Here is a 24,768-nt window from a genome sequence, read left to right on the forward strand (position 1 = left end):
GTTAATACCAGTTGCTATAGTGTTGGCTCCAGCGCACACATTTGTTACCTGTACATGACATTTTACAATGTAGTAATCAGTAATTGCATGTGTGTATTAACTACAATAAGGACTAAAGTGTGCTTTACAGTAATTGGCTGTTGCACAGAAAAGCTGCAACAGTCCCAATGATTTGATATAATATATCTTTCTTTCTCTTGTTTTTCTTATCACTAAATAAACATGGATAAGGAATACCATTTTGCTAAAGTATCTTGAATAAAGAAAAATGTAACATTCCCAATCACTGCTTCCATTTCTCACAATGATTTCAGAATTTTGTCTCTTGTAGCTTATTTGCAATTCCATTACAGGTGGGATTTAGTTTTTGTGTGCAAAAGATCTTACTGATGATTAATCTAAACCAACTTGTTTGACTTGAAATAATATTTGAGACTTCCATTCAGTATCGTGTTGTATAACTTTAAGTTTGCTTCCTTGCTACATCCTGTGGTTAGGATACAGATCAAAAACCCCAAGGTATATTATGAAGTCAGGCTAGACTCCAACAATTTGCTTTTTGGCATTAATATGAGGATATGATGTTTCACTCCAGACACGATTCTTCTGACACGCTGGGAAGCTTTTATCAAAACAAAGTTTTTATTTAACAAAATTTGACTATAACAAACTAATTAGCTTAACTTTTAACAATTGAACAATTCTTAAACAGGACAAGATGCAATTCTTAACTGGTAACTTCTCACTAAAGTGTTCCAATTCAACTAATATTCCTCTTATAGACTTAAGCTCCTTCTTTGAAATCAGTTAGCAAAATATAAGCTTACTTGCATGTACTTAGGTGGCCAGCCCTGGAGCTCTCAGAGAGAGAGAGAGACACGTCTTGCTTCTTTCAGAACCAGGCAGTAAACTGCTTGTATTTTAAAAATGAAACTGAAACAGTTGCCGCGATTCTCCCAAAAGTGCTGAATTGGTGGGAGGACTTCTAAATCCTGACTGTTCCGACAGTAAACCTTTTTTCACCTGAACCTCTTCACTCTGTGCATTGAAGAGGTCCCAGTTGTGAATCTCATTAAAAACCTAGAGGGGCAGGGCCTATTCGCGCCAGAGTCTGACGGTTCTAGAACTCTGTGCATGTGCAGTAGTCCTGATGTGTCAGACTCCCTCTTATGTCGTGGCGGGGTGGGAGATTCAATCGGGACCCGAAAGTTAACTAATGTACATATTTAAAACATATTAAAAAAAGATTTAAATGACTGACTTGTCTTCCGCTGGTTTCCAGCGTGGTCTGACTGGCAACTGTTTGCCAGCTCTAGGAGATGCGCATGTGCAAATCCCTGTTCAAGGCCGCAGATGTGCATCTCCCACCCTGACTCAACAGAAAAGTTGCGGGTCACGATGGGCAAGTCGTGGCCAGTATTTTTTTCCTGGAAGCTTGGCTCCTCCCACTAAGCACATGACTCTGTCCCCGCCAATCAACCTAATCAACAGTTTACTTTGAAACCCCAGGGGAAACCTAAGTAAACACAAATGCTCGGCTTAAAACAAACATCCGGGGCTTAATTTTTTTCTCCCAGCTACCAAATTTAAAAGATTTCTTAGACAAATTGGCTCCTTGAAAACCAGATCTGAATTCTAAACATACCCCGGCAAGAAACATGATATCTATGTATTCTTAAAGGTACAGTATCATCACATTTCCTAAAAAAGCAGAGTTTTGCCAGTCTTTCCTCATAGCTCAGATGCCTAATGCTCACAAAATAAGTCTCATGACTCCTTTTAGTTATGAATCATCAACTCCACACAGCATTTACTATGCTCATAGTGTTGCCTGATGATAAGACTTCAAAAATATTGAATGTTGACTTGTAAATTTCCTTTGAAGAGTGGGATTTCATGTTTTTTAAAAAAAAATGAGTAATAGGATGGAGGAAAAGTTCATGTGGTCACTGAAAGAATCTGGAAAGGAATTTGAGAAAGATTTGCTTGGAGGCCTTCAGGCTTTTTTTTATTTTTAGAAAACATGCTTCTTCACTTACTTTTAGATGGGTAGTGCTTCACGAATATATCTGTGTGCATGACATAGGGAGTTTAGGATCACATGATGCTATTATTAGTTTGTCCATTTGAATAACTTTGGGGATAAGTCAAAATGGCAAATTGTTCAATTACTGTTCACTTTGATAGAGAAATTTGGGCAGGTGAGCTGCAGATGTTTAGATCTGGGCTTGTATACATAAAGTAAAAGCTCAAGGATGGTAGTGCTCTCAAGAGCATGAACAGAATGACAGGAGGAGTCATGGTTAATTTGACGCACCAATTTCAAAATAAACCGCTTCCATTTAGTTAGTTGAATGTATATCAAATGAAATAAAATATAGTTATGTTAATATGCTATAAGCATCCAGGCTCTGTATTGTCTGTACATTTGGATTGATAGGCAGAGCTTGTCTACAAGTTCTGGCATATTCTGTCAATGGCCAGTCTTGCTGTTTAAAATGTAAATTCTGTTATGTTCTCTATTCCCCAACCCATCCACAAAATGTGTTTGTTGAAATCGGAAGATTTAGTCTTTATCTGAATTCTAGAAATCGTGGTCAACGTTTCTTTGAGAGTGATACTCGTGCATTGTGGAAGTTAGTTAACTGACTGTCTTCATTCAATTGATAGGGCTCCCAGAGACAGGGCTTCAAACTTAATCATTAAGCTTTTGCTCACTATCTAGGAATCCCTGCCCATAATGCTCACTAAGGACAATTTTGGATTTGGTTTTTACTAACTGTTAATATTCAGTGGGCAAAATAGCTTTAAGAGCCATTGCCACTTATGTAATTGGAACTCCAACTGTTCTGTGGAATGAAGTAGAAAAAAAATCAGGGAGTTGGTTGGGGGTAAGTTCCAAGATATATCTGTGTTCTGGCCCTGAATGTGGTATCAGTACAAAATATTATATCAATTAGATGAGAACGTAAGACGCTGAATTACACAAAATTCACTGAAGAGGAACTTTAGGAACATGCCGGGGGCCAAGTCCCAGGACCTGGAGGACAAGGTAAGTTTAAGGGGTCCAAGGATGGGAAAGGCAGCAAAGGTCTGGGGGGCAGTGGTTGGGCACAAAGGGGGCGGTCAGGAAGTAGAAGGGAAGGTGGTCCAATGACCACTGGACCTTGAAGTGGCCTTGTCTGCTTCAGTGTAAAATCGCTGTGAGATTGGTATGGGTGGGATCCCAGAGGGAATCCCATTCCTTCCATTCTCATGCCCCCTTCTGAGCCCCTCTAGCTGGCAGGAGAGTGTGAAATTCAGGCCTATGTCTTTGTTGCTTTTCCTGCCATTTCACCAGCAACTCTTGCTACTCTATATAGGTGTTAACAGCCTTTGATATGCCACTTGGGCATATGTAAGCACAGACAGTGACCTGGGTAGGGAGGAAGAAAGAGCAAGTCACCAGAATCAAGCCTAATCCTGTTACCACCTCATATCCACATGCATAGACTTTCCAGCAGGATCTACTTGATTATCACTGAACACGGAAGTGCCGTTAAAATTGCTTCCCTCTTTGAGATTTCTTTATAGGTTTGTAAAGGGAGAGAGGCAGTTGCCAAGCTGCAGTATGGTGAAATTAATCAGTATACAGAGTACGTGCATAGAGACTGTTAATTTGGTCAATATGAGTGCCAATGTGATTTTTTTTCAAGATTTAAACTATTACTGTACAATAATTTATAAGGAGTATGTGACAACACTTCTTCCATTTAACATCTCTGTATTGCAGCTGCCAGATAGATTCACTAAATTATATTTAAAAAATTCTGATTTCATCTGAACAATTTGCCTGAATTTTCAAGGCCCACTTTTATTGATTTGCTCTGCTAAACATAGTAACACCAAGGATCCAGTCCTTGACTGACTGCCCAGTGGGTTAATTACACACTGTAATAGGGCATTTTAGACAGATATTTGCCTGAAGATTGCTAATGTTGCTCAGCATAAACTGCTCTTACAGTTTTTTCTAGATTTAAACTATTGCTGTTCAGTAGTGTTACAAGAAGATGGTAAAGGGCAGAATTTTCCCAAACAATTTCTAAATACCGAAAGGGTAAAAAAACAGGAGCTGGTCTTTTTGGTGTGTTCCGTGTCACAATCTTTTGACACTTAAACTACAAGTTTTATTTTGAATAATTGAATCTTACTACAGCACACTTACTTGACCCAAATTGTGTATTTGATTTTTCTTTTGTCCAGAAAATTAACGTTTTATTTTCCAATAACTGCATAAACTGGTCATTTTAAACATTACACTTACAGTGATTGGATAAAACAATTCTGATCAGTTCATAAAGATTGTGCACACTGACAGCAAGGTTTAAGTTTTGGTCTAATAATTAAGGTCATTCTTTTCAGTGGTTTCCTTGGTAAGGTGACAGGAGAAGGAGAGGAAGAAAAAGGAATTGCCAATCTCTGTGATGAGCACTGGGGACAACAGACCTGTTGCAATAGTAAAATACCTTTAAAGGAGAGAGACATTTATTGTTGGACAGCTTTAGTGAGGAGTTGTTGCAAAAGTCCTGTCCATCATTTAAAAATATGCCATGTGGATTTTTGCTTTAGCTTTGTGATTATCCATGCAGAATAGGACAGAAATCTGCCCCAGTTTGTTCTTGTTGTATAATTACTGTTGCTGTCGTAAATATTTACTTATTTCTTTGGACTGCACCAAATTCAGTTTGTGTACTCTCTGATTCCTACTTCATAATACTTACTTATCCTTTATTTCCCCAGAGTTGCTTAATTTTCAATAGATCCAATTTAATATTTGAAATAATCTGATTTTCTTACATTCACTTCTTACCTATTGTTTATTAGTTTTATTTATTTTGTTCTGCTTCTAACAACATTTTAATGTATTTCTTCTTTGACTGTATTATGTGGTTGTTCCCCAGGTTAGCATTGAGGTAGAATTGCCAGACTATCTGCAGTAACTGATTGCAGCTCAGATTTATGATGGAATTGCAACATGGTTTTATTGTCACTGAGAATCATTTCCTCAGAACTGAAATCTGTTAAAAAATGGGATGCGGAGGAAAAGAAGGAAATGCATTTAATTGAAATGAGTGGGGAGGGGAAAAAGGGATTGTGTTAAACTGAAGGGGGGCAGTGAAGGAAGGTGTAGGCTCAGTTTACACTTATGGGCTAGTGAGATGAAGGGAAGGAATCATGCTAAATTGAAGAAAGAAACATTGAAAGGAGTGGAGAAGGGAAGGAGGCTCCTCAAACTGAAGAAGAGGGGAAGGGCGAAGGAGCACTAAGGTGAAAAGATTGGGAAGGGGAAAGGGTGCCATGAACCGAAAGGAACTATACAAATCCACTGTAAAATAAAGCTAGATGAACAAGCAGCAAGTGGGAACAGGATGGAGTTAGCCATGGCTGAATAACTCACCAGTACACTCTCCAACCTCAACATGAAAAATAGCCACTTGAGTGAGCAAATGAAAGGCTGTTTCTGGTAACTGTTGAATTATATGCCAGCAATAGCTGGTGCCTTCAGGAAGGGAGAAAATTGGGAATAATGTGTGACTTATATTCCCTTTCCTGACATACAGCACAAATGATTATATAATGTTTCTATTTTTTCATAAAAACATCAAGAAGTATTGAATCTGTTTGTTGTTTATTGCACTCTGATTCACTATGGAAGTACAGAAAATTGTCTTTTTCTAAATGATGGAAAATGAAATTGAAAATGCATTCCTATAGGGAGGAAATCCTGCTGATTGTGCCATGTCTGTTGGATTTAATAAGCCATTGAAATAAATTATTAATGATTTCAGGTTTGTTTTATTTATTGAATCTACGTATTGACCCATAGAAATTTGTAAGTGTTGTTTGAGGACTGTTTGTTGCCAATGCCATTGAAGCCCAATTGTGCTGATTGTAAAGCCAGGTTAGTGGCTGCTATCTTTATAGGGTCAAAGTGCAGCATGGTGCATGCATGTCCTCCATCTTTATAAGTGCAAAGTGGAACAGAATGCATGCGTGGCTGCCATGTTTTTAGGGACAAAGTGCAGCAAGAGGAGAGAATGCTGTGAATTTCTCTCTTGGACTGATCGGGATAAGCTTTGGAAGCCCCTTTACACCAGGGTAGAAGGGAAGGATTTACAGACAGGGAAGTTGTACCTTTTCCTTGTGGGATATTTCACTGCAGCCACACTGGTCAGTGCTTCTAAACTCTGTTTCACCGTCTCAGTCATGTGAGTGGATTGTAGGTTGCTGTGAGTGTTAGGCTATATTGCCTGTCCTCATTCTTCCTCCTTATGCTACTCCTGGAATAAAGGGGTCAATGGCAAGACGGATTCGGAATTGGCCAAACAACAGGAAACGGAGGTTTATGGGTGATTTTTCTTTCTCGAGGAATGTTTGTAATGGAGTTTCCAGGGATTAGTGTTGGGACCCATGCTTACCCTGACGTATATGAATGGTGTAGGTATTGGTGTTTCGAAGTTTGCAGACACAAAACTTGGCAGAATTATGAACTCTTGTGTAAACCTCCAAAGGGACATAAAAAAATTGGTAGAATACACAGATGAAGTTCAAAGAAGTGTGAAGTGATTCATTTTGAATCACTGAATAATGTGACAAATAACAATATAAAATAAAGAGTACAACTAAGAAAAGGAGGTGGAGGAGCAGAGGGATCTGGATGTACATGTGTATAAAACATTGAGGCGGAAGGGAAGGTTGTGAGAGCAGTTAAAAAAGCATGCAGTATCCTGCGATTTGTTTAATAGAGGTATAGGGTACAAGAACAGTAAAATTGTATTGAATTTGTTTCAGTCACTAGTTTGCTCTCAGTTGGAGTATTGCATCCAGTTGTGGGCACAGCACATTAGGAAGGATAAGAAAGCATTATAGAAGGTGCAGAAGAGGTTCACACAAATGATTCCAGGATGAGGAATTTCAGTTACAAAAATAGATTGGAAAAGTTAGGACTGTTTTCCTTAGAGAAAGGAAGGTTGAGAGGAGATTTGTTAGAGATATTCAAAATCATGAGGAAACTGGAAGGAGTAGATAGGGAAAAACTATTCCCACTCATGAAAGGATCGAGAACAAGAGAGCACAAATTTAAAGTAATTTGTAAAAGAAGTTCAAGTAATATGGGGGAAAACGTTTTTACGCAGTGGTTAGAGTTTGGAATGCATTGCCTGAGAATGCGACGGAGGCAGAATCAATTGAAGCATTCAAAAGTGAATAGGACTGTTATCTGAAAAGGAAGAATGTACAGGATTATAGACATGATGTGGGTATGCCGGCGTTGGACTGGCGTAAACACAGTAAAAAGTCTGACAACACCAGGTTTTAGTCCAACCTATTTATTTGATAATATACTCACAAGCTTTCGAGGGACACCCTCTTCGTCAGGTGAATGGAGAGAACTCTCCATTCACCTGACGAAGAGGGTGTCCCTCGAAAGCTTGTGAGTATATTATCAAATAAATAGGTTGGACTAAAACCTGGTGTTGTCAGACTTTTTACAGGATTACAGAATCATAGATTACAGGGAGAAGGAGGCTATTGGTACTGGGTGAATTGCTCATTTGAAGAGCTGGTGCAGACATGATGGGCCAAATGGCCTCCTCCTGAGCCATAACAATTCTCTGATTGAATTTCAGGCTGCAGGCTCCAGCAGTGACATCATTGGATTTCTGCAGATGTGCCAATCAGCATGCATGCACAGACGGGTATTGGTGGCCATCTTGCATGGTGATATTGTATTGGCAGGAGGCAGTGTTGTTTGAGTAGTTAGAGATTCTTGATCCAATAAAGTGAACTAGGATTGCATGCTGACACAAAACATTAGCATTCTGCTAATTGTGTAAGCATGTCAGTGTTTTTACGCACATTTGCCAAAATGACTAACAAAACTTTTATTTTCCCCAGTGAACATTTGTCCTCAAATAACACCTTCCTACTTTAGCAAGAAGTCAAGGGACTGGGCTGAAAATGCTTCCTGAATGCTGACCTAATTTCTTTTTTGTTATGAATTAATGATATCGGCTCTGAGGCAGTTTAAAGATGACTGTGCATCTTTAGGTCTTGCCAAATATTAAATTGTCCAGACGCTTGCCATCAATAGTTGCAGTTGATTAGTCATACTACAGAAGCCGTTAATAGGAAATTAAGTAAATGTTGGGGAATTAGAGAGACGGTCTGGCAGAGACACTATTGATTATTTTGCATAATTATTAATATACAAAGTGATCTCTCCTGACCACAATACATAGCACATCATCCTTGTGCCTCCTCTCTAAAAGGACTACCCTTTTCCCTAACCTATTTACATTTTTCTTTCTCAAATATTTATCCACTTCTTAAAAATGCATTCATGGGCACTGCTTCTACTGTTGTAAGGCATTTCATGCACTAACTATTCTGCATGATGACATTTCTCCTACTCCCTTCATTCATTCAGTAATGATTCTAAATATCTGGTGCTGCCCTGCACTCAGCAGTAAAGAGAGATGGGGTCTAGAGGGCAGGTGCAAGTTCTGGATGGGCCAGAATTTTTCTACTCCATGTTGTTTATTGTTTTATTTATATCTATTTATTAGTCACAAGTAGGCTTACATTAAAACTGCAATGAAATTACTGTGGAAATCCCCTAATCCGCACACCCGGCGCCTGTTCGGTACACTGAGGGAGAATTTATCATGGCCAATTCACCAAACCTGCACATCTTTGGACGGTGGGAGAAAACCAGAGCACTTGGAGGAAACCCATGCAGACACAGGGAGAACATGCGACCTTTGTAGAGACAGTGACCCAAGCTGGGAATCGAACCCAGGTACGTGGCACTGTGAGGCAGCAGTGCTAACCACTGTGCCACCATGCCGCCCCAGCAATTTTTACAGCATCATCAAGAACAGGAAATGGACTGATGTCTTTCTCCATTTCAGACCCATGTACACCACCAAATACAATTTCTGTTCAGTGAGATTCCTGATGGAGGAAAGACAGCAATTCATTTAAAGATTTTAGAAACATGCAGAATGTTGATGTATATTTTGCCTGCATAAAGTAATGACTAATGTTACATGGTTGTAATAAATATCAGAGGTTGCAAAAAGGACTCAGTAATATACATTTTTGTGTATTTTAGCTTTCCCGGCTGACCCTCATGAGCCTTGGTCAATTTTTTAAATTAATTTACAGGATGTGGACATTGCTGGCCAGGCCAGCATTTATTGCCCATCCCTAATTGCCCATGTGAAGGTGGTGGCTGTCTCTGAATTGTAGGTGCACGTACAGTGCTGTTAAGGAGGAAGTTCCAGGATTTTGATCCAATGACATTGAAGGAATGGTAATATATTTCCAAGTCAGGATTGTAAGTAATTTGAAAGGGTACTCAGTTGGGACGGCATGGAGAAAGACGGGAGAGTCAGTGGAGGGGTGTTGGTGTTTGGTGAAGTGGGGCATGGGACAGATGTTGAGGGATAGTCAAAGGGTCAGGTTGAGTTGTCAATATGAGTGAAGGGGGCGGGGGAGCAATTGTATAGTTATCCAGGAGTTGGACTAGGATTTTTAAGTCAAACAATTTCCTGAGTAACAGTCAGGTAAGTTGGAATTGTCTGAAGTCCCTGATTCTAACTCAGAGTTGGAGACTTTTTTTAGAGGGGTCCCATAGTGCGGGTGGGATGGTTGGAAGAGTTGCAGTGAAGAGGATGGTGGTAGGTGGGGGAGGAATATATCCAATCTCCAACTTTCCAGACACACTAAGATCTGGGCGATTGTGATCGGAAGAAGGGGAGAAAATGCTGCATCAGGTATAATTGTATGGGAAATGCTTTGAAGCCTGTTCACACATGCAGATGCTTCACTTTGGCAACCAACTAGTGAATAGAATCATAGAATGATACAGCATGGAAGGAACCCATTTGGCCTTTCTCACCTATGCCAGGTGTTGGAAAGAGCTCTACTTCCATTCCCATTGTTCTTTACCCATAACTCTGGAAATGTCACCCCTTCAGGCTTTTATCCAATTTCATTTTAAAAGTTGTTATTCAATCTACTACCATCTGTTCAGGCAGTGCATTGCAGATCATAACAACTCTTTGTGTACTATAATTTTTTTCCTTTTGTCGCCTATGGTTCTTTTGCCGCTTACATGAATTCTGTGTTTTCTGGATCGTTGAATCTTAGAAACCTGCAGGACATTGTGCCTGACTTTAAGAATGAGGAATCTGGTTTAGTCACACATCCTGACATTTCTCTGAACTTTGTAAGTTCAACATCTTTGAGGAACTGTCCAGATTCCCAAGTGGAACATGCCAATCTCAGTAAATCCAAATGAAAAAAATTCCCTTCATCTCCATTTTCAATTTTTTTATTGGTGAATAATTTTATATCTCCAGATACTGGAGGGAATGCGCACTAGAAAGATTTTTTCCTTCTTTTCTACTCTTTTTAACCTCCATTAGATCACACTCAACTTTTTCCTTTACATGGCAAACATTTCTAACTTTACCAACCACTCAACACCAAATGCAACTTAGAATAGAATAGAATGCCTGCAGTGAAGAAGGAGGCCATTTGGCTCATCAAGTCTGCGCTGACCACAATCCCACCCAGGCCCTATTCCCATAACCTCACATATTTGCCCTGCTATTCCCTCTGACACCAGGGTCAATTAAGTATGGTCAATCAACCTAACCCGCACATCTTTGGAATCGTAGTGCCTTTAATATAAGGTGTCCCAAGGATTATTATCAGACAAAATTTGATATCAAGCCACATAAGGAGACTTTAGAGCAGATGATAAGCTTGTTCAAAAAGATCAGTTTCAAGGAACAAATTAAAGGAAAAAAAAGCAAGATGGAGAAGCGGAGAAGAGTAAGGACACAGACAGCAGAGTATGGCATAACCGTTGATTTATGGAGGGTAGAATGGGTGAACTGGAATAGTCGGTGCAGGCTTGAGGGCCTGTTCCTGTGCTGTAATTTTCTTTGTTCTTTGGAATAGTCTAGTCTAGTGATAAAGGCGTGGATGAGGGTTTCAGTAGCAGATGAGCTAATGCAGGGGCAGACTCAGGCCACATCATAGTGTAGATATGTAGTTGAAAGCTCACTGGAGATCGAATGTGACACCAACGTTGTAAACAGTCTGGTTCTGCCTCAGTTATCTGGGGAGAGAGTGGCTAGGAAATGGAGTTTGTAGGAAGGCCGAACAACGTAGCTTCCCTCTTCCTCACTTTGAATTGAAATTTCTGCTCATCCAGTACTGAATGTCGGGAGAAGCTGTCTGATAATTTTGAGAGAGTGGAAGAGTCGAGAGAGGTGGTGGAGAGGTAAAGCCAGTTGCTGTCAACCTACATGTGAAAACTAATGCTGTGCTTTTGGATGATGTTGCCGAAGGGCAGCATGTGGGTGAGAAATAGAAAGGTACGTGGATTGACCCTTCGGGGACACCAGCGGTATCGAGGAATAGAAATCAATGCAGGAAATTCTCTGGCTATGGTTGATCAGATGAGAATGGAACCAGATAAGAACTGCTCCAACCAGCAGCTTGACAATGGAGGTCTGTCGGAGGAGGATGGTATAAAAGGTTAGGGGCAGGCCAAGAAGGATGACGTGGGACAGTTTAATTTTGTCATATTCACACAGGATGTCATTTGTGACTTTAAGAGCTGTTTCTGTATTGTGGCAGGGACTGAAACCAAATCTTCTCATAACAAACCCTATATCACAGCTTATGCCCAGCTGAATCTCTTTAAAGTTTATTTATTAATGTCATAAATGGGCTGATATTAACACTGCAGTGAAGTTACTGTGAAAATCTCCTCATCGCCACACTCCAGTGCTTGTTTGGGTACGCTGAGGGGGGAATTTAGCATGGCCATTGCGCCTAGCCAGCACATTTTTTTGGACTGTGGGACGAAACCAGAGCACCCGGAGCAAACCTGCATAGGCATGGGGAGAACGTGCTGACCCTGCACAGTGCCTCAAGCTGGAAATTGAACCTGAGTCCCTAGCACTGAGGCAGCAATGCTAACTATTGTGCCACTCCTCTATCCTTTGAAAGACCTTTTCATCTCTATTGAATTGTGGTGTCAAAAATATCCATATATTTCAGCTGAGACCTAACCAATGGTTTAGAAAATTCTGGCATCTCTTTACATGTACCCTGTATTTTATATTATGTGCATCTATTTATAAACCCAGTAACCTATATGCTTCATTAACAATCTTATCAACTTGCACTGCCAGTTTTTAAAATTGTACATGTTCTTCAAAGCCTCAGTGTTCCTGTACAAAATGTACATTTTCAAAATTCTGTAATTTACATTATATGGCTACCAACCCTTCTACTTGAAATAGAATTTGCCCACACTGGCATGGAGGGGCTGATTTGTAAGATTCGGCAGCATTTGGTGAGGGTGAGGATTGGTTCCCATGGACTCCCCAATATGGAGGAGAACCTGGGAATTTTGAGAATTGTGAAAGGGGAAGCTAAGATTTAGCTGAGCTGAGGCCTGGAGTCTAGAGTTTGTTTCATTAGTGGGAGTGAGGGAAATGGGAGGATATAGAACTGATAGCTGTCACGATATGGCAGCACTGGATTTCTGTCTCCCACTGAATGAATAGTTCCTGCTGAAGATGCCCACGTGATGGTATTGGTTACCGCTGCGATGTCCCTTTCCTCTTTTGGCTTCCAATGCTCACCAGCATCTCTTATGTATGCCCAATTGAGCTAAAGTATAGAACCTGTAGAAGGGTGGCACAGTGGTTAGCACTGCTGCCTCACAGCGCCAGGGACCTAGTTTCGATTCCCGGCTTGGGTCACTGTCTGTGCGGAGTCTGCACGTTCTTCTCATGTCTGCATGGAGTTCCTCCAGATGCTCCAGTTTCCTCCCACAGTCCCAAAGATGGGCTGGTTAGGTGCATTGGCCATGCAAAATTCTCCCTCAGTGTACCCAAACAGGCACCAGAGTGTGCCAACTAAGGGATTTTCACAGTAACTTTACTGCAGTGTTAATGTAAGCTGACTAGTGATTACTAAAAGAACTTTAACCTATAGACTGGTACCACAGCAGGGACTTGATGCCTTTGGCAGAGAAATTTTGCAAGAAGATGAACATTGTGATCTGATTGTGCAGCAGCACATTCTTACACATCTGCTACCTCGGCAGTCCATAGTAACATGGCAGCTGCAGCAGAGCGAGGTCTATGTTGGGCTGAAATTACCTCATCCATCAAGCAGAACTGGATGCCTGATGTGAAGGATGTATTTATTCTCCTTTAGAACATTCTTTTTCAAATGCTAACTTTTTATATTTGCTTTATTTCTATAGAAAGCAAATGCTGTCCTGACTGAGAAAAAAAATTCCAGTACAAATAACTGTTTACATTTTGAATGCCACCGTTACCTCATTTATAAAAGTCAAACCATTTGAATGAATTATAATTAAATGCTAACAGCCTATCATTTTCTGCCTGTCACTTCCCCCTAACTTTTGGAATATTTTCACTTGGACAGTAAGTGCTACGTTGATGTTGTTTATGAACCTGCTTTGAAACAGTAAGTTCTGCTTCCTCAGAAAGGAATTTCAAATGAAATTCTGCAAGGTAAATCATAGCTAGTTACAACTATTCAGTTTGTTATGATCCAGCTGATACTGCTGGACAGTCCAATGCCAGAGTGGAATCCTGGCTCAATAAATCATAACTTACATTTTTTTGTTTAGAGACATGGATGAACAGAGCTCCAAGACTGCTGATTAACTTTTTAACGAAAGAACAAAACTTTCATTAAACAAGAAATGATTAATATACACAATTCCTTCATGCCCACCTATATCTTAACAGATGTACGCAAATTTGTAAGGCTAAAACAAGTTACAAAATATATGAAGAGAGGCTGGATAGACTGGGCTTGTACTCGTTGGAGTTTAGAAGGATGAGGGGGGATCTTATTGAGACGTATAAGATGATGAAGGGGATGGATAGGGTAGAGGTGGAGAGGTTCTTCCCGCTCAAAGGACAGCAGGGCTAGAGGGCACAGCCTCAAGATAAGGGGGGGCAGTTTAGAACAGAGTTGAGGAGGAACTTCTTCACTCAAAGGGTGGTGAATCTCTGGAATTCTCTGCCCGTTGAAGTGGTGGAGGCTACCTCGCTAAATATATTTAAGTCGTGGGTAGATAGGTTTTTGGTAGGCAAGGGAATTAAGTGTTATGGGGAGAAAGCAGGAAAGTGGAACTGAGCCACTTCAGATCAGCCATGATCTTATTGAATGGCGGGGCAGGCTCGAAGGGCTAGATGGCCTACTCCTGCTCCTATTTCTTATGTTCTTATAGCTCATAGTCTTACCATAGAATCCCCACAGTATAGAAGGAGGCCATTTGGCTGATAGAGTCTGCACTGACTCTCTGACAGAGTATCTTGCCAAAGTCCTATCCTGTAACCTCACATATTTACCATGGCTAAGCCATCTAACCTATATATCTGGGACACTAAGGGATAACTTAGCATGGCCAATTCACCTACGCTGCACATTTTTGGACTCAAAGGGAAAACCCCGGAGTACCCAGAGGAAACTCACACAGATACTGGGAGAATGTGCAGACTCTGCACAGATAGTCACCCAAGCATGGAATCGAACTCGAGTTCTTGGTGCTCTGAGGCAGTAGTGGGAACAGCTGTACCACCACGCCACTCACTACAAAAGTACATGATCTTAGAGTGTTCTCAGTAAGTAGGTAACCAGGTCAACTGTGGTCTGATACATTACAGTCTGAAACCAAGTGACGGATGCCACTAAGTACAACTTCTGTGGATTTCTCATTAAATCCCCCAAAGTGTTTGTCACACTGACCCATCTGGTCTCACTGGAATCTGACTTCCACATGAGTTTTTCCAAATCCACCCTTGGAGAACTCACTTGCAATCTACCCCATGCAACGCATTTCTGGGATGCCTCCATCAAGGATCCACCTCCAGATTTCAGTCTCTCCTTTCGGAATTCCTCTCCCTTAGATTCGCATGTGCATTCAAATTTCCACACAATCTTTCAGATATCCAGCCTTGTCAATAGAACACTACTGTTTCACAGACTGCATTAAGATGTCTCCAAACTTCTGATATACCTTGGATGTCGAGCTTCTCTCCCAGCAGACTTTAAACTTGGTTTTTGCAGCTGTCTCTTTAACTCCAGGCATTTTCTCTGCTTCCTACTTGAGTTTTCCTGAACAGAACCTTCATGTTCTTTGTTTCTTTAACTTAACTGTCTTTCTGAGGCATATTTTTGTCCCAACTCCTTGGTTTCAGGGATATTTATTTTGGGAAGTCTATTCCTTGGAGCTCCCTTGTACTGTCCAGCTTCTCCTGGCATCAGTTTACAACCAGTTCAAAAGTTCTTGCTGTCCTATGGTGGCTTTGGTTGCTAAGTAACAACCTAGTTTTTCTTTAAGCCCTGTTTGCTTTCACATCATAAACCCTTATCATCATGCATGCATGCATCTAAACCAAACTGAAGCCATTAACCCTTTCAAATACAGAAACACTTAAAGCTATGCCTCATTTCTAATACCCAACAATACAAATAGGAATTACTTAACACTGTCTGTTTCATTAAAACATCAGGACTAGGAACAGGAGTAGTCAATCTCATTTCGGTCTCAACTCCACTTTCCTGCCTATCCTCCATAACCCTTCAACCCATTGATTAAATTTGAGACAGACAAATTTTTAATTAATGTCCAGCATTTAGCATGCTCTGGGGTAGTGAATTCCACAGATTCATGACCCTTTGAAAGAAGTAATTTCTCCTTATTCCTGTTTCAAATCTGCTATCCCTTACCCTAAAACCATGACCTTTCATTCTAGATTGTCCCACAAGAGAAAATATTTTCTCTGTGTCTACCCTGCCACTTCCCTTTATCATCTTGTACACGTCAATTAAATCTTGTTCTTCTAAACTCTAGAGAATATAGATCTAAACTGTTCAATTCTCTCCTCATAAGACAAACCCTCATCTCTAGAATTAATCTAGTGGACTTCCTCTGAGCTGCCTCCAATGCAACTACATCCTTCCTTAAGTAAGGGAACCAAAACTGTACATAATATTCCAGGTGCGGTTTCACTAATGCCTTGGACAGTAACAGCAACATGTCCCTACTTTTATATTCTACCTTTAGCAATAAATGCCAAAATTTCAATTGCTGCCTTTATAACTTGCTGTTCTGCATATTAGTTTTCTGCAAGTCATGCATGAGTACACCCAGATCCCTCTTCACTGAAGCACTCTGAAGTTTCTCTCTGTTAAGGTAAGTTGCCTTTCTACTTTTCCGACCAGAATGGACAATGTTATACTTACCTACATTAAGCTGCATCTGCCAAATTTTTGCCCAATCACTTAACCTATCCACATCCATCTGGACATTTCTTATTTCCACATTGCATCTATTTCAGTGTAATTTACAAATTTGGCTATAATACATTCTATCCCTACATCCAAGTCATTAATATAGATTTTGAATAGTTGGGGCCTGAGGACTGAACCCTTTGGCACCCCACTAATTACATCTTACCAACCAGAAAAAGACCCATTTATCCCCACTCTGTGCTTTCTGTTGGTTGGCCAGTCCTCTATCCAAATTAATAAATTACTCCTGACTCCATATGCTCTTGTTTTGTGCATTAAATTTTTGTGTGGCACCTTTTCAGATGCATTCTGGAAATCCTGTTATATTACATCTATTTATCCACTTTGTTTGTTACACCTTCGAAGAACTCCAGTAAATAAGCCAAACAACTTATCTTCATCAAACCATGCCGACTCTGATGAACAAGTTTCCTGATGCGTTCAGAAATTTCAACGTCAGGCTCAGCAACAACTCATTGTTAGCTGATCCAATTATATGATCAGTATTTACTGTCCAAGGAAGTATTTCAAAACAGTTAATACAAGGAAAGAGACAGATCCCAAATTACCACAACAGTTGTCCTAATTCCTGCTGTAACTTTGACAAGAGATCAGTGTATCCCTGAAGAACCATTTCTGTGTAAAATTATAGCAGGAAATTGAGAAATTCAAGGTCAGGATGCTAATCATTCCTTTTAGTTCTTTAAAGGGGATCAATGGTGACACAAGCACAATATTGCATTGGAATAAATGATGAGGGAAGAAACACCCAGATGACACTGGTAAACCCACCACCTGTTCTATTATTGCGTCTGACTTAGGGGCAGCATAGTGGCACAGTGGTTAGCGCTGCTGCCTCACAGAGCCAGGGACCCAGGTTTAATTCCTGCCTTGGGTCAGTGTCTGTGTGGAGTTTGCATGTTCTCCCCGTGTCTGCGTGGGTTTCCTCTGGGTGCTCTGGTTTCTTCCCACAGTCCAAAGGTGTGCAAGTTAGGTGCATTGACAATGCTAAATTCTCCCTCACTGTGCCAGAATAGGTGCCCAAGTTTGCCGCCTAGGGGATTTTCACAATAACTTTATTGCAGTGTTAATGCAAACCTACTTGTGACTAATAAATTTTAATTTCACCCTGGGCGGTGATAGAGGCATGAAGTTTCCTTCAGCGATGGAAAAATAATTCAGGAGTCAATTTCCTGATTGCTCTGTAATTATTTCCTCTTTGGAATTTTTTTGTGGACATTGGACAAGAGCTGGCTGCAATATCCTCCAGACTCCCTGCCCCCCAGTCCATTATTGAATAGTGTGCTAACACTAGCTGTGCAACCCTACACATGTTGAGTGGTTATTTGGGTGAGGCGTGCCAAAAATCTGCCTTTGGCTATGAGAAGTAGGGCAGCATTAGTCATCTCCTCAAAAATAAGAAAGAATATTAAAGAAGAGAAACTTAACCAGGAGGAAGGAGAGAACAACTCATCTGATTCTTTCATGCTGTAAACATATTTTTTGCTAAGTATGTTGCACTGAAAGTGGCTCTTTATTGGATGCAATGAAGACTTTTTTCATAGCCGGTATTAATGTCAAGTTTTGCATTCTGCGTTTTAATTATTTGTTACAGTTGTAAGGTTTATAAGATTACTTTTAATTGAGTGTAAATGAAGGGAGAAGCATGTCATGTTACCTGTTCTGTAGTCTGCTACCACCATGAATGGGTGATGTGACTGTTATAGGTTAAAGGGAGGCCTGAGTTGTTCTGGCAGAAACAAAGTGCAGGATGCTCACGCTTGGAGACAATGACTGCATCATTTGAGTTTACAGTGTTTGACCGGTAGTCTCTGAAGGTGTTGAGAATGTCAGGTTGTCAACAGTTATGTTTCCTATTATTTATTTATCTCCCTGTGTCTGCATGGGTTTCCTCCGGGTACTCCGGTTTCCTCCCACAGTCCAGAGATGTTCAGGTTAGGTTGATTGGCCCTTAGTGTCAGGGGGATTAGCTGGGTAAATGTGTGGGATTACAGGGTTAGGCCCTGAGTGGTATTGCGGTTGGTACAGACTCAATGGGCTGAATGGCCTCCTTCTGTACTGTAGGGATTCTATGGTTCTATTAACAGTGCTTTTAAGACACCTTTGTCAATCTCCCCTACCTCCATCAACAGCTGGTTCTCTACCCAGCTCCCACAGCTTCCCCACCTCCTCACCACAACAGTATAAATCTCATTCTATTTTTTATTGCCTTCAGCTCTGATGAAGGGTCATCCAGACTTGAATATTAACTCTTCTCTCTCCACTGACGCTGTCAGACCTGCTGAGGTTTTCCAGCATTTTCTGTTTTTGTTTCAGATTCCAGCATCCACAGTCATTTGCTTTTATCTTGGTTCTTTTAGTCTGATTGATGCAATAAGCTTTCACATATTTTAAGACTTTTGCTCTTTCATTCAGCTATCAACTGGAAGTTTGAATTTCTTGTTAAGAATTAATGGTCTCTATGGAGATTATAACATGTTTCTTTCAGTAGGCATGTTAATGGTTTATTTCTGAAATGATGTGAAACTAAATTATACTGAAAAATACTCCCAGGAAAAAGTAATTTTGGATCCTCTTAATTTTCAGTCAACTTGGGCTGTGTCTGCTCTCCGAGAATGTGGGAGACTCCATCCTAATGATCCTAGCATACCACTCATGGCTGCCAAGGTTTGCATTGGATCTCTGCAATGGGTAAGTATACCCCCCCAACCTAAGTTGTTTTACATATTGCACCTTAGTAGCAGGGAGAGGAAGTTACAGTTCTGCACCTATTATTTGGGAATCACTATTCTGTGACATGGTGACATGAGCGGCTACACACTTCCACTACTAGACAGGGCCCCATAGAGCTGAACAGCTGCAGATTATCAGAGCTGCAGCATCACTAACACACCCTGAGGGGAAATTTGGTTTGTGTTGACTTTCTGAGTTACATAAGAACATAAGAAGTAGGAGCAGGAGTAGGCCATCTAGCCCTTCGAGCCTGCCCCGCCATTCAGTAAGATCATGGCTGATCTGAAGTGGATCAGCTCCACTTTCCCGCTTTCTCCGCATACCCCTTAATTCCCCTGTCTATCAGAAACATAATACGTCACAATACATCCACTAACTTCTGTTAACAAACCAAACATGTCCAGTTCGTACATCCTGTTGCTTCTTTCATTATGCTCTGCTGTTCAAAAACAATGGTGGCAATTTTATGAGAGAAATTCAAAGTGTCTAGCTAGTGTGAAAATGGGAGGGTTTCAGATCCATTTTTTGGTCGAGCCCAAATTGCATACCTTACGCACTTAGAGAAGAAAAAATTGGACTAGATTGTTTCTAGCCACCAGAGGGAGGGGGTGGGGCTTAATTCATCAGCAAGGTTGCAGCGGCAACAGAGGGTGCCATTACGCATGTGCAGACCTGTGGCTGCACATGTGCAATGGCAGCCAGCAGAGAACTGACAGGTCTGAGAGATCTGTCAGCTCTCTGCTGCTGCAACCGGCCATGACTTAACACCCCCTCCTCAGCTATCATGGGGGTCTGTGGCCAATCATGAGTGCACCTCACCTAAAAATATCGCCCCCATTTCCCTCTCGCTGCCCAGACCAATCACCTTGTGCCTCACCCCCAGCACTGAAATTGAACCTCCTCTAACCTCCCACTGATCATGATGCAGAGTCGCAGCAGGCCCTCCCCTCTCTACCCAATTGGCCTGGTCCCACCATAGGTCCTGCTGCAACACTGCAGTGCCAGGATACCTGGTTGGCACTCAGGGTGCCAGGCTGGCACTGCCCAAGGGTCCCCCCCACCCCTTGGCTTCAACGTCCCGGGGTCGGGGATGGGCCTTCACGACCTCCTGTTCTACCAGCGAGGCCATTACAACTGGTCCCTGTTCATGGGGGCCATTCGTGATCCTCTCCAGAGAGAACCTCTCCCTGCGAGGCCACAAAGGCAAATGAGCCCAGACAATTGCGTCAATTACATTAAAATGAACACTTAAATATATTTAAATAATCTATTCAGCCTCTTGTCGGAGATGGGTGGGAGGCTGAATGCACTGGACATGTGGTGCCAGTAAGATTGTGAGAGGTGAGAAATCGGACATTATCCCGCTTTCTTGGCTCTTGTATGAAGTGATAAAATTGCCACCAATGAAAGGGATACTTTGAAGAAGTCTAATAACATATCGATAGGTTCCAAAATTGATTTTGTGAACTTATTCGGTTGAGTTTTGAGAGCGTACTAGACTTTTACCCTTGGTTTTGTGGAAATGTTATTGAGGTGGTTCACCCCTGCCAATCCGCCTTACACCAACGTAGCAATTAAAAGACGATGAATGTCTGTGACAGTGCAAGTGACGCACAGTCTTTTGGGAGCAGCGTTCTTAATGGGCTTGATACGACATATTAGAATGGTTAATTATGGTATGGGTCAAGAGATGTTCCAAGTATTTTAATGTTGACGTTCTAAGTACATTGGCACTTTCTAGAAAGGGGGACAGGGAAGAGACATGAAAACATTGGGGGAGGTGTAATGATTTTTTTTTAAATAAAGAGGAATGGAGCTTCTGTAGAATGAAGGAGAAATGGGAAGGGCCAACACCAAACAGATATTGTAGGTTGAGATCAGGCCTGGATTAAACAATTTTACGTGCAAGTTTTGTGGTCTTTTCCTAAAGCAAATCCATGAAAACTTGCAAAGCTGATTATTTAATTTTTAAAAAAATGATAACCCCTTTACTAATTCTGCTACTTTTATGATCTCTTGCCAGCAGGCAGATTAGCTGGAAGTGCTAAAGGATTTAAAAAAAATGACCACATGCATTTAAAAACTTGGCAAGTTGCCTATTTTGCCCGTCTGCAGTGCAATGTGAGGCTCTCAGCTGAATATGTAGTCAGCATTTCATCTATTTTAATCATGTATAGTTCAGAGAGAGACTCAAATGGGCGTATCAGCTATGCTGCAGAGGTGGTAGCCAGAGTCAGGAAGGTTAATTATTATTGACAGGATCTGCATTGGCCTCTGCAGTCCCTAATAAAGTTTCTGTGGTATAATCAAACAGCACCTGCAATTCTGAACCTTCTCTTGAAATTTTCAAGGAGAAACGCTACTTTTATGTTCTTTGTCAGCACTTCCAAATGTGCAGTCTTGTTAAAAGTTTGTGGGGGTGGGGATTGGATAATTAGTATTTCTGATTGATTCTCACTGGGTAACAGGGAGAGAAATTGACATTAAGGTTCTGTAAATGGGCTTCAGATGTAATTAATTAGTTGTTTGGTCATACCAGTCCTAGTGCTGAACCTTTTTTTAATTTTCAGATTTGAGATGGTGTGCACAGAGTTTATTTCTGCCAGATTTACCCCACTCCCCCACCAACTCACTGAGCCACCCCTGGTTCACATACCTAGAGAAACTGGGTGACCGCCTGTTTCCAATCAGTACTGGTGTCTAACTTGCCCCAAATACAAGAGGGAAAGGACATCTTTTCTGCTCCCTGTGGGAAGAGATGTCCCTGCCTGCAGTTACTGTTGTTCTTTGTGCAATCCTTGCTGAGCTATTTTCCAAGAATTAGCTCCTTAACGGCTATCTCCAAGTTCACCCCCCTAGCAAGGATAGCAGGTGGATTTCTGATGCTAAAGATACAATCACAGGATTGGCAGCTGTAGAGACTTGACAGCCTCTCCAAAGATATGGAAATTGCAGAGGCATGGCTGGAGACCTCAAGGGTCTCAAATAGGCCGAAGGACCTGTTTCCATGCTGTAAACCTTTATGACTCTAAATGGGGTTGTACTTGGAGGCATAAATTTAAATATAAATTCTGAGGGTTTAAGTAGGCAGGCCCCTGGCAATGAAGAGAAATTCCTCCAGCTGTAATGTTGGGCTGCTGGTACTGCCTGTGCTGCTGGCCTGTTTGGGGTTTGGAGCCTCATCCATGGCAACCCCACTGCCAACGAGAATGAAGAAGTCAGTGATCAGCCAAAATTCCATTCACTGTGGTGGCAGTGGAAAATCCCAGCTGCAGACAAGCTTGGAGGTTTTCGGCGTCTATCTTTGATAGAGCCCTAGCCTCCTCAAATGCTGGAAATGCTGCTCTGCAGTGGGCCTGCTAAATCGCCCATATGTAAGACTCTAATTATTTAAATTGGCTATTCACCACCTTGCAGCGGGCAGCTAATCCCCATTCCTGCCTGCCATGGAAAATCTTCCTAGCGGCCGGAATGTGTTGAGAAGCCAGCCAGGTAGTGGAAGCAGATACGATAGTGACTTTTAAGGGGCATCTTGACAAATACGTGAAGAGGATGGGTATAGGGGGATATGCTCCCCAGAAGAGTAGGGGGTTTTAGTTTAGTTGGGCAGCATGGTTGGTGCAGGCTTGAAGAGCTGAAGGGCCTCTTCCTGTGCTGTAATTTTGTTCGTTCTTTGTGTGACTCTCTGTGATTTTCAGCCTCCCTTATCTCCACACCCAAGAAAATTCTGTTCGTACGTCCATGGATACTGACGCATTCTCAAGGGGCCATTCTGCAGAGTCTAAGTGCCTACTGTCAGGCTGCTCGATTGCTTGTCCTATCCTTGCCTGGCATCTACTCGAGATAACGGACATCATGCAGGATCAGAACCCTGGCTAATTCTTTTTCTCCTTGACCCCCATTACAAACCCAGGCGCAGTTTATAGTTACCCTGTGGTGCAAAATGTGGCTGGAAATCTAATTCTGTATCAGCCATAGCTCAGTTGGTTGCCTCTGAGTTGGATGGATGTGAGTTCAAATCCCGCTGCAGAAACTAGTGCACAATGATCTAGACTGGTGCTCCAGTGCAATACTGAAGGGGGTCTTTCGGATTAGTTGTTAAACTGAGGCTCTGACTGACTGTCTGTCTACACTTCCTGCTGCCTTGGCAAAGTAGCCAGCATAATTAATGATCCCACGACCCTGGACATTCTCTTTTTCACCTTCTTCAGTCAGGAAAAAGATACAAAGGTCTGAGGACACGTATCAGCTGACTGAAGAATAGCTTCTTCCCTGCTGCCATCAGACTTCTGACTGGACTTGCCTCGCACAAAGTTGATCTTTCTCTACGCTCTAGCTATGACTGTAACACTACATTCTGCACTCTGTCCTCTCCTTCTCTATGAATGGTATGCTTTGTCTGTATAGCATGCAATAAACAATACTTTTCACTGTATGCTAATAATAATAAATCAAATCAAGAATCAGGTGGACAAAAAAAAACACAGTGGGACTATTTGGACAATAAAGTAGGGGAGATTTTCCTGGTGGCCAGGCCAATATTTTTCACAGAATCTACATCACTTAATCAAATAACCTGATCTTCATCTCCGATGTTGAACCTTGTTGAGTGCACAATTGGCTGCCACACTTCCAATATTCCCATAGTATTACATTTCAAAAGTACTTAATTGGCTGGAAAGTACTTTGGGTACTCCTGAGGTCATGAAAGGTGCTATATAAATATAAGTTTGTCTTCCATTTTTGCCTCTGGGGGTGGCACAGTGGTTAGCACTTCTGCCTCTCAGCACTAGGGACCCAGATTCGATTCCCTGCTTGGGTCACTGTCTGTGCAAAGTAATATTTCTCCAATTTTTCTCTCTCGGTTGTCCAGGTATCAAATATTCTATTCTACAGATGTTCTTCCAGCAGCCTTGTTTCAGTCAATATTAAGAACTGATTTATTGTGCAGCTTTCGACTCTAACCCGTATTCCAAATTTAGTTCCCTCAATCTTCCCTCCCTTCTACAATCCGCAGGCTTTTAAAATACGAGCTTGCCCCTTAGCTAACCACTGTTTCCGGAATCACCTTACCTTCGTTCCTTCGTTTTCAACCCGGCCTTTGCCCTTCTGGGGGCGACAGTGGTTAGCACTGCTGCCTCACAGCACGTGAGACCCGAGTTCGAGTCCTGGCTTGGGTGACTGTCTGTGCAGAGTCTGCATGTTCTCCCCATGTCTTTGTGGATTTCCTCCTGGTGCTTTGGCTTCCTCCCACAGTCCAAAAGACGTGCTGGTTAGGTGCATTGGCTATGGTAAATTCTCCCTCAGTGTATCTGAACAGGTGATGGAGTGTGGCAACTGTGGGATTTTCACAGTAACTTCATTGCACTGCTAATGTAAGCCTAGTTGTGATACTAATAAATAAATTTTAAATCCTCCTGGAAGTTGCTGGGATGTTGCCTCCATGCATCTGGGAAAATGGCTCTCATTTGGACGTATAATAATTCAAATTGACCTTTCTCCCGCCTCTGGTTGGTGGTGGGATGGATTGAGCTAATGCCACTCACGTTGCCGATAACTGTCCTGACTTTGGGACTGTGTCAGTAAGCCATCCTGATAAGATTC

General features: G+C 41.6%; 1 protein-coding gene across 1 annotated transcript in view; it reads left to right on the plus strand.

The window, feature by feature from the left end:
- Nucleotides 1-24,768, plus strand: part of LOC145351047 (tetratricopeptide repeat protein 7A-like) — a 252,791-nt gene that overhangs the window by 85,751 nt on the left and 142,272 nt on the right. The window contains exon 11 of the mRNA XM_080200649.1: nt 19,018-19,122. Within this exon, the coding sequence (XP_080056775.1) occupies nt 19,018-19,122 (105 nt within the window). The remainder of the gene's footprint in view (nt 1-19,017; nt 19,123-24,768) is intronic.

Source organism: Carcharhinus amblyrhynchos, chromosome 12 (assembly GCF_965287045.1).
Source record: "Carcharhinus amblyrhynchos chromosome 12, sCarAmb.v2.hapA, whole genome shotgun sequence".
Classification (NCBI taxonomy): domain Eukaryota; kingdom Metazoa; phylum Chordata; class Chondrichthyes; order Carcharhiniformes; family Carcharhinidae; genus Carcharhinus; species Carcharhinus amblyrhynchos.